At 44.5% G+C, this 11,289-nt stretch overlaps 1 protein-coding gene across 1 annotated transcript in view; it reads right to left on the bottom strand.

The window, feature by feature from the left end:
- Positions 1–125: 125 nt before the first annotated feature.
- Positions 126–11,289, bottom strand: part of SLC1A4 (solute carrier family 1 member 4) — a 35,757-nt gene continuing 24,593 nt past the window's right edge. The window contains exon 8 of the mRNA XM_068940713.1: positions 126–10,185. Within this exon, the coding sequence (XP_068796814.1) occupies positions 9,951–10,185 (235 nt within the window). The 3' untranslated portion in view covers positions 126–9,950. The remainder of the gene's footprint in view (positions 10,186–11,289) is intronic.

Here is an 11,289-nt window from a genome sequence, read left to right as displayed (position 1 = left end):
CTCGCTTGGGTGACGATATCAGAACAGGGCCGGAAATCTTGGTCCAGTAAACTGTCCAGCCACCTAGGCAAGCCTTCATCCAGCTAACAGGCTAGGCCTTCTCCAAACAAAAGTCGAAACATGAATTCTGTTTGGGGTGATTTTTATTTCAGATTAAGAAGCTACATAAAGACAGACAAATATACATGACGGGAAAAAGAGAGAAAGAATCGTAGTCACCCTCCTAAAGTAACAACCATCTCAACCTGAGCCACATGATTTTTCTGCCCCCCTGCAGGCAGGGAGACTTGTTATGCCCAAGGGTGCACTACACTGTAAACAGATCTGTAATATCTACCCCAGGGTCACACAGCCCCAGACATAGCAATATGGTCCTTTTTGCGTGTGCGCACATACATCTGTTCTTAGTAGATAATAAAAAGGCTGAAACAGAGTCACATGGATCAAACCCATAGCTTTTAAACAGGAACAGTTACAAAAGTTCATGAGGAACAACACACCCACATGGCACAAGGTACTTTTCCAGTGGAGTGGTTACTCTACGTGCATTCACGTAGCCCTAAGTTCTGTCTAAAGGCAGATACCTACATATCAGTGACACTGAATTGTACTGGAGCAGATGGTAGTGGATTTCAAAGCTTATCTGTGTGTCATATTATTAATTAATCAAATTGCTTAGCATATAAAAATACAAGAACCCTCCTCCTGATTAGGGCAATTTGTGTTTATGTAGAAAGAAAAGCACACATACACCTACGCACATCAGAGGCAGACTTGCTAACAGAGAGTTTATAGGATGAAGAAAAGAAACTCACTTTCCCTGTCCCAAGGATCAGGCTCTAGTCTCAACCAGGACATCATGTTCTCCCTTCTGTCTGCAGGGATAACTGAGTCTCTCACCTTTGGTGCATAGTTATATTTAAAAGCCAAACAGTGACTGTGAATTTGGCCTGAAGGAAACCAAGACAAGGCACCTTTAACAGTAATAAGGCAGATTTCATAGCTCTACTGCAGAAGGAGACTCCTCATGCCTTAGCGGTGGTCCTGCTGTCCCTGAATCTAGAGGGCTAATCAAAATCTTCATCCTCACGAGGTGTGAGTGAGTCACGCTCAGTTTCCCATAAACAAAAAGCAATTCAGAAGAAGAGGAACATCTCCCAGTCACCAAGGTACACTCAGCTGTTTTTACTGCTGCTCATGGTCTCCATCCAGTACAGCACATGCTTTGTTACAAGTGTAACCAGGATGGTAACAAAGAAAGTCTAAATAGCACTATATCCTTAAAAGACTGAAATAGTCAGGGATGGCGAACACACTTCCTCCACACTGGTCCTCAGGGAAGTAATGTCAACAGAGAGCCTGTTCTGCTCTTTGTTGCAGAGCCAGAACGGGGTTAACTTGGTCACAACTACTCGACTTTAAATTAAAGTGTAAAATGCCATTCAGGTATTGCCTTGAAATAATTTTTTCAAACCAGCTCTTACCCTAAAGTTGACAAGACGTGAGATACTGCAGCGTGAGGGAGGGGCGAGGACAGCTTTATGTTTAATCCATGTACTGTAGGACCCTGGTCCTGCTGCTGATTGCTACAGTCTGGTCAGACTCCAAGGACCAGAGCAGACTCTGCAAGTGGGATACAGAAAAGGAAAGTCCATCCAGAAATCAGGAAGCCTTTCTTCTGCATCAAACCTGACCTCCTCAAGAGCACGGTTTTCTTGTGGGAGCCAGAGCAAACACCAATTCCCAAGAATACTGAGAGCAGATAAAATGCCTCTGGTTATAGCCAACAAGCTTTAAAAACATTCTTTTACTGCTGCACTGCTGGGCATTTTCAGGAACGTTAGCTTCTTAAAAAAGGACCAGATCAAAACCCCATGCTGCCAGGGAGGTATTATCTCTATCAGAAGTCCATAGGCCACTGAAAGCTCTTGGAGTTACATTACTTCAAATCAGTGAAGGCCCTGGCCCATCCATTTTGTGCCATTCCTTCTGGTTCTTAAAACGCTACAACGCATACCAGTTAATATTTGGGCTATTTTTATGGTTAAGCACACGTCTTTCAGTGGGAATGTATTCCAGGGGGGGTTCAGGCATGTGCAAACAATTTCCTTGCAAAAAGCCATCAGAGATTTCCCTTGGTAATCTCTTTCTGTAATGTGTAACAGCAGCTAACTTAAGTTGTACTTACATGCCATACGCAGTTTAACTTCAGTTACTAAATATATGCTTGCAAAGAAGCATGTTACTTTGCTGGGCGTTGTTATCAGGAGGAACAAGCGAAACCTATCCTGAGAATTATCTAACACCGAGTTTCCTGGTCTCTGTAAGCTTAAAGCCACATTGTTAGCTTTGCACTACTGCAAGGTTGACTAAAAACTCCTTTCCTCACTCTGGTTCCCATCAATAGCCCTGCCTGCCTTGCAGCCAGCATCTCTGGCCTTTTAGGAACTTGCAGCCCTGGGCAAGACAAGTATGAATGTTTCTTGAGCAGGACATACAGAGTTGGCCTGCTAACATGTTCAGAACCATCAGCTCCTGCTGCCACTGAGATTGGTGGTTAAACCCAAATGAGATTTCATTGCTATTGAGGCTCTGCTGACACCGAGACAGAATCAGGGCCCTTGGTAAGTAACCATACAGTGGTTGAATGAAAAAGATATTTTCTTTTTTTGCTTTTCTATTAAAAAAAAAAATCCATTCTAGAGGGGAGATAACTCTCCTACTTCTACACTTCTCTTCCACCCTTCCCCCCCCCGAAAATGGAGTGATCAGCCCGTCTCATTCCTAAGCAGTAAAATACTTCCTGCCTTAATATACTATCAAGGGTATGGTATCAATACTCAAGTATATTTTCTATAAACTCATACATTAATTTTATAGGGGGGTAGCATTAGCTAACGACGGCCTTGGTTTCAGGACTCGTGAGGTACACCCTAGCCTTTTTTGGTGACCTCACGTCACTTAAGAAAGCATCCTTTTACCCTTCTCTGTATGCATTCACTTCTGCATCTGTGACATGGTGCCTGCTGGTCACAAACGTCTATAAAGACCCCAAGGGGAGAATGAATACTGTACGAACATTAACTGCCCAAGCCGGTGATCAGATGTGAAGACAGAGAGCTATGGAAACCAAATAAGGCTCTTGATCAGTTTTCATCAGACTTAAAATATCCAGGGGCAGCTGTCTCAATGTGTTGCCCAATGTTAGAAAAAGACTAAGATCATTTGCCTTACTCCTTTCTCTCCTCCCTGAAACTGAAGCAGCAAGTGAACATGGCTTTCATGAATATGCTTGCATAGATTGTTAACAAAGTCTTTTTTGTCCTGGGAGAATAATAGCTACCATGCGTTTTGCTGAGGAGCATTTGTCCCAGCTATTCTGCACGGATGAATGTGGGTCAATGCCTGATGCAGAACTGTACTGTTTTTTCCCTGTGGTTATGGCGAGCAGCCAGGCGCAGCTTATGAGAGCCCCACACGGGCATGCTGGGTGCTTAGCTGTCACTCAGTGACAGTGTGCTTCGCAAACAGCGCCCAGTCTGCGCCTCTCCCTGCAAACCCTGCCCAGTGTCCGCCGGCAGGGATTTGCATGATTGCTGCTATATGCTAGGCAAACGCAGTCTTTTTGACGTTACCCACAAGAAAATGCCAAGGAAAAGATGCTTCCTTCAGTGTGTTAACTTATTCTCTTTTCCATTTATTTAATTTACTCTCTTATCCACTCACCTACCCTGTCCTCTCTGTTGCTCCCTCTGCAACCTTAACTTCCAGCTCTTCCTTCACATATATCAGGCAGATGTGTCACGCAGATATAACAGGGCACTGTGCTCCTCCACTTGACCAAATCATATCCCCTTTTCGAAATGCAGCCCATTCTGACACCAGCTTCCACTCTTCCCCTGAGTGAGTCCAGCAAATATGTACATTTGAACAGCTCGCTCCTCCTTTCTGTCACACAAGGAATCATTCGCACCCTAGCACAATGCAACTCTGCCTTCATGACATATATTTTCATTATTCGTTTGCTTTCAGATTTTTGTTATCGTTTTAAGATTTAGTGCTCTGTGTCTTAAGAGGGCATTAAAAACACTGTTGATTCACTGTCCTCCACATTATTGCCTGTGAGAGACAGGTAAGTATCTATAACCTCCATTTACAAGCACAGGATTTATGTGACCTGCCTAATTCTGTGCTGCTCATCAGGCAGGTCTGCAGGTGACTGTGAACTGCCATGGCCCCCAGTTATGGTCCGTGAAGATGTGACATTTTTCTGCTGGCAAGATTTTGTCCTTTGGTCCCTACCTGAGGCCCATTGCTCCCTCCTTGTGGGAGGCTCAGGGGAAAAAAAGATGGATTCCAGCAGGAGGCTGTTTTCTAGAGGGCTGCAGGAAGGTGCTGTGCTAGCAGCGGATCAGGAGTGAAGATTCAGCCCACACTTCTGCAGAGCCCCAAAGCAGCACTGTTCACCAACACTACTGATCTTTGCCGAAAGAAGCTGTTTAGGCAAGCCCTCGAGGACACAGCCTACAACGTACATGGGGTGGTCAGCCACAAAGATACCAGGACCTCTGACTGGCTCAGGAACTTGAAAGAGGAAGCTTTCCCTTCAACAGTGGCTTGAAAGCCTCAGTTTTAATTTCTCTTGCTGTAAAATATGCTGAAACGCATGAGAGAAGGAATATAAGAATGGTCTTACTGGATCATGTCCACCTCTGGCAGCGGCCACAACAGATGCTCAGGGAAAAGTATAAGGACAGAGTAAGCACGCTATGAAACCTTCTTACCCCACGCACGCTTCTCCTAGTCTCCTGCCCTCCCAACTCAGAGCGCTGTCTGTACAGGCAGCATCAGGACTGTTCAGCAGAAAGGGAAAGCAGAGGTTTTACCAGCTGATTTGGTACTTTGGCTGGCTCCACGTTTCCATTATGCATGTGTAAAGGACCCACAATGCACCTAATGCTGTTTGGCACATCACTGCAGGAAGAGCCCTGTCTTACATTTGGCCTTCGTTTGTTCTCAAGACAAAAGCGGTTCTGACTGCAAGAGACATCCCAAGAGGGTTTTAGAGTCCTTTGCAATTACTGAATCTTGCAGTGCAATTACCAGCATGCCAGCTGAGACTCAGCTGAAGCTCAATTCCTGGGAATAATGTGTCTTTATTCAAAAGACCCTAATAGCAGTCAAGTGTTGGCACCCTCCATTGCTCACTACAGCTTGTCAGGGCTTCCTAGCCACCTCTCACAGCACAGAACAAGCCCCTTTCTCAGGACCACAGAAATGCTGCTTAGCACCCTCAGAGCAACTCATTAACTTACTAAGCTTCGCAAACCCTCGGTGAGCTAGAGCAGGAGCAAGGCAGAATGCACACACATCACTGGACAACTACATTCCCCAGGACCAGCTGGGACCCTCGACCCTCAGCATCCACCCTCCCGCTTAAGCCTGAGCCACTGACAAATAAAAACATCTTTGGGCATTTCAGGAAGTGGGATGAAATGAGGCAGTGATGGATAAAGCATGGAGGGGAAAGTCAGTCCTGGAGAAGAGGAAATAAAAAATGGTCTAAAATAGTCCAAGAAAGTTCCTCGGAAAAGAAAAGGGCAGAAGAAAGAAGAAAAAACAGTGCTGCAGACAAAATGGGATGGAGCATGCCAAGGACTGATCTTACCTTCTCTTCTGTATTCCCATATCTTCCCCAAACCAATCATAGTACTAGAAGATAGGGCATGAGCAGTTTGCAGCCTGCTTTCCTAAGGAGAGGAGGTTTCTGTGACCACAGCATTGCTCTGGGTGTGTATCCTCCCTCCTCTTCTGACTTAGTAACACTAGAATCCACTGTTCTTTTTCAGTCCCTTTTCACCTGTGCAGCACAGAGACCTCCACGATGGCAGCATATGATACATTTCATACAAGCCAAAGCCTGCACAGGGGAAGGAGATGCCACCAATACCCCACCCCTCTTGCAATGAAAGGATGTTGCAACTGGAGCTCCCCCACGTTACCTTACATCAGAGAATGCATGTGAGAAACAGCCCTTAAAAATGGAAAGAATCAGTAGGAATTCACCCTTGGACCCAAGATACAAACTTATAGGAAACCTAAAAAGGAAATGAAAGGAAGCTGGGGCAGGAAAGGCAACGGCAGCCCAGTGTCCCCAGGGCATGTGGATACTGTAGGGAGAACCCCAGGGGGGACAAAAAGGATTTGCCCCTTCCAGAGGAAAGACTAAAATCAAAAAGAAGAAAGATATTTCCTAGATGGAATTTATTTCCTTCTGAAAGAAAAAGCAATTGACGGAAGAGGTTTCCAGTCAAGCTGGGAGGCCTCAAACATTCATCCAGTCAGAGAGACATTGCATTAACTACCATGGGGCACCAGATTCATGGAGAGCCTGGATAAGGGCAGAGCAGGTACCACTGGCTGCACCTGCACTGCTGCTGAGTACCTTCTTAGTCAGCTCTCAGTCTCTTGGCAAGAGGCTGCATGGGGATCTGAAATAGGAAGTTCTCAGTGTAACACATTGCACTCCAGGTCAAGGACTGCATCTGAACAGCACAGAATGAGAAAAATGCACATCCTTCAACAGCCCTTTCATTTTTCACTCAACAACCTTACCTGAAGATCTTGACCACTTGAAGCAAATGGCAAGTTTTCTACAAGTTTCACTGGGCTTTCAGTGAGGATTCACATTGCTACAAGGGCACCTGTTAGAACGTACCAACATTGTTACAGTCCATGAGAGTGTAATATTTGATCTTTTACATTTGTACTTAAAAAAAAAAGCAGAAGCAGGATGGAAAGCCCATGGAGATGGAGAAGATGTGGCATGGCCATATAACTTGTGACAGAGATGATACAGAAAAGACAAAAGAAGATATTCTGACAAGCAGTAATTACCCTGCTTCTGTGGAACCTCTGGGTACCTCTTGCTTTGTGCAAACACCAAAACAACTGGCACCATTATAAGCCTAAAATAGAGGTACTGTAAAATTACAGATTTCTAGTAAGTTAAGAAGACTGGTCCTGAATACTCATGATCCATAAAAGCCCTATCGCACCTGTTGCCAGGAGAAGGAGTGTTAGATTTCCGTGGTTAAATTCCAGCTACAGTAATGATTTGACCTCTTTGAATCTGACCACTGGAACAAGCTTGACACGGGACTCCATCTTAAAATTACCTTGACATTCACAATGATGCAAAACATGGCAACCCACTAGTGGGAATTGGGGGAGGTATTTTTCAGCAGAGACCTGTGCTTTTGCATTGCTACTGGAAATTACTAAAAAGATTCAGAGGTATCGGTTTCACTTTACAATTCCCTGGAGTCTGCTCTAAGGAAGAATGCCTCATAGCCTACCCCACGCTGCTACAGGGAAGAGGCACAACCAGCCTGGAGTACCACAGGGAAGAAAAATCAACAGGGCAATGCTGTCTGCGAGGAACCCCAGGTGTGGGGATGAATACTTTCACCTGTGAGCAGTGTCAACTTTGGGGAGAAAAAGCAAAACCAGGAAATGCTCTACTCTGAAACGCTGCTGTGATTCTTCATGGGAAATGCTGTTTTGGTGCTCTCACTGCCTGCTCTCATGAGCTGGTTTGGGGGAGAGCATCAGAGAATGGAGGGCTAAATGCCGGGTGGGAGAAAAAACGCAACTACAGAACTCAGCCTACAGACAACAGTAGTGATTTGCAGCTCCCTTGAGGCATTCATTAAATATTTATGCTTGTTAAAAAAACCAAAAAGGTTCTGTTGAGACCCATTTCTTCAAATACCAAAGTTTTTCAAAACACCTCCTATTTGTTGACTTCTATGACCAGCTACAAAGTGCGCTTCTGGTTTCCTGACTTAGAGGAGCTGAGAGGCTTCTAATGGGAGGAAATGCAAAGTTGCAGTGGGTCTTAATCGGCTGGAAAATGAAATAATAAATACCGGGCAAAGAACGTCCTTAAAGAACTGTGTGTGTCTCCTTAGATTTTTAAGACGAGCCAAGGAATGTCCAAATTTTGTGGATGTGGACATAAATAAACTGGTTAAAAAGAAACTCCACCTGCAGTTTTACAGTGGGCTGACTAATCCTTTCCTACCTTGATTGTTTGTGTAACCCTGCTGCACACAATTAAACAGCCAGTAATGACACACTTACTCTGTTTTCCCTCAAAGGTGGCTACATCTCATTCCGAACGTCTTTTTCAAGATACTTGTGTTCCTTTATCAGTAAGGACGCTTTGCAAATGAAGGCTGCTGCTGCTATTAAAATTGGAACTGCCTCTTCCTAGTGCCATGAACAGAAGCATCAGCAACTAGACATCTTTCCTCTAGACAGTTTCCTCTGATGCAAGAGAGGATAAAGAAAAGGAGAGACTTGTCATTGCTTTTTATCAAAGCTAAGTGTAAATATATATGGCTGAGTTAACACTGTGGAGACTGACCATATGCACTCATCTTACTGAACTAGCCAAGGAAAAGAGTCGCAAGTCCAGGCAAACCTTTCCCCTTGCACAGCATTCATTTTGTAACTATTTGCTGTCCAAAAAGCCAAGAGAAATCAACAGGAGCTTTGCAGTTTGTTTGCTGGACTTTGATCAGATTTGGGGTGCAAATTCAGGATGTATGTGATAAAGGAAAAAAGGGTAGAGTCAGAATCCAGAAGCGTTTGGCTCAGCCTCAAGCAAAGGTCACCATCTGCCACTAAGCACTACGCTGGCCCAGCACCACCCAGAATTATTAAATGTGAGCTACTGCCAGAAGACACTTAAAAGAGGACCAAGCTCCTAACAGGAACAGGTATACCCAGAGATCACTGAATTACACGGGATTAGAAACTCACCTTTCTTCCCCTTTTGAGCCAACAAGCAGACTTGCCTGTTGTCAGTTCCCACATGTTGTGCCTTCAGATTTTTCCCTCCCCTGTTCAAGTTTGCTGCGAAAAGGGATATGACTTAATTTGTCTGGACTGACCCATTAAACAAACATGAACAGGACAAGGTGTGCTAGCAAAGGAGCATGTGTGTTTTCATGAAGGGAACTGACTTAGTTTCTTGATGTTGTCACAGGCAAGTCTCATTCACATAGATCTGAGCTGGAACAGACTCCACATTTCTTTTTGGCCCAAGAGGGATTATCTTAACAAAATTTGTGTTTCCTCTGGATTTTTGCTCAATTGCTTGGTTAGAGTGAAGGAGAAAATGGTCTTTGATCTCCACTGAGATCTTCTTTGTATGGTCCTAAAATTTGGGAGTTACTCACCAAAAGGCAGGAAAGCCACTATGAGCTGCAATGCACTGGAGGAATGGAACAAGGATCAGACTCCCATAAGCTACTAATTCAAACATGAAACTAAAAAAACAAAACAAAAACTAGTTTTCAGCTTCTTTTTGCTGTTTTTATGGGACAGGAGAAGAGGAGAGGAAGGGAAATGGGAGAAAAATGTTGCTTCATATTGTTTCTGCAGTTGTCAGCAAGTGTTTCCAGGCAAGAAACTAAATCTGAACAACATTCTCACCCGCTTTGGAGTCTCTAGACCGTATCTCCACCTGAACAGCAGCACAGTAAACCTACTAATTTTCTCCTACAACCAGCATTTACTGGGTTAGTCTACTTCCCCATCTCCTACCCATATATGGGCCTTTAGTAACAGATCTCTTGTTAAACCCGAAGTCTCAATGGCGTTGTTTTCACATACATGTATATGTGTGTGTATGTGCAACACATATATACATGTACACATATGAACTATCAAAATATTATTATAAAGCAAGTGTTTTTTCTCACCATCCTTTCTCCCCCCAACCCGCATCCCTCCCCCTCCCCAAACCAGTGTGTTTCAAAACAGACTGTAACAGAAAACTTCTACGAGCCGTCCAGCCCTTGTTAGCACTGCAAATGTCTAGGCGTGTTAACAAGTCACCGGTCCACCTCTAGGACACGTGCTGATGAACCGCCTCTAGTTCACAATACTGATTCCTTGGATTCGGGGTCTGCTGTGCTGGTTGTGTTGGAGACTTGGTTTTTGTGAGTTACCAAAGGCGATGTTTCCCCTTCAGACTTGCTGTTGGGAACTGCTTCTACGCTGACTTCCTTTAACTCCTGTTCTTTGTCTTTCTTTGCTTTTTCATTCAGATAATGAAGGATACCTGCTCCTAGGGCATCCCCTTCCACATTCACAACTGTGGTCGTTCGGTCCCTGGTTAAGAGTTAAAAAAAAAAAAAAAATAAATAAAAAGAGCTCTTTTAATTTAAGAGAGTTAAAACGCAGTATGTGGAACAAAATTCATCCCCACAGTTTGTTCACTAACATCAGTAGGGTTAGAGAAGGGACATATTGCTATCATAACTATGTTCCGTACCCATATCATCACCAATGTGCACTGGAGCCGGTTTAAGGCGGGCTCAACCATTACTGTCAACTGGTTCTGGTCTCTCAGACCAATGGTACTATGCTCTCAGATATCCTTCTTTTCACAGTCCACCTCTCTCCCCTTTCCCAGGCCGGCACATTTCAAATATGAGTTCACAGCAGGAACTTAATTTGGGCTTATCCAGGTGACTCAGAGCAACAGTCTCCCCTTTTTAACTACTTAGGGAGCTTAGAAAGACTAGTCTCTTAACCCAAACATCTATTGAAGGTGTCCAGAATTAGGCAGAATGAACAATTCTTGCCTGTAGCCCCTGTCCTATTCCCTGGTCAGGCAACACAAGAATAGTGTGGAGCAGGGCTTAATGGAGGAGGTTCCTCGTAAAGAGGAACAATTTCTTCACCTGCATTTTGAGCCTTCCCGCAGTAATTTCACAGCCTAGTTTCAAAATGTGCTTAACTGGTAACTGTGGTTCTGTTTGGTAATTAAATGGCTAGCATTAAAACAAGATACGGGACTGTTCCCTCCCTCTTATCACCACAAGGCTCAACTAGAACAGCGTTGACCCCTGACTGGTACTACATATTTTGAGATGAAGGTGGCCTGCACGATACAGACTGAGGGTAGGCCAGAGTGAAAGGAGCAATAAGCTTTTCGCTCGTGCCTCCAGGCACCTCCAAGCATAGCTTGTGGAAAGCATAGCTACTACTGTAATCCCTCAGAAAGGTGGGACATGAAAGGGCTAGCCACTTCTTTGCCTATCTCTCTTATCCTCTGGAGGTGGCTGGTTCCCCAGGTGGTGACAGCAAGGAAGAGTTCAGTGGCCCTAACAAAGCTGTACAAACGTGATCATGCTCCACAGATGTGTGTTTGCATGGGGAGGGAGGAGGTAACGCAGTTGCCCTCTTCCCCAGCCTTGGGAATTCAAGACT

This window comes from Struthio camelus, chromosome 3, assembly GCF_040807025.1.
Source record: "Struthio camelus isolate bStrCam1 chromosome 3, bStrCam1.hap1, whole genome shotgun sequence".
Classification (NCBI taxonomy): Eukaryota; Metazoa; Chordata; class Aves; order Struthioniformes; family Struthionidae; genus Struthio; species Struthio camelus.
Note: the sequence above shows the minus strand (reverse complement) of the source record. Positions and strands in the feature narration are given on the sequence as shown.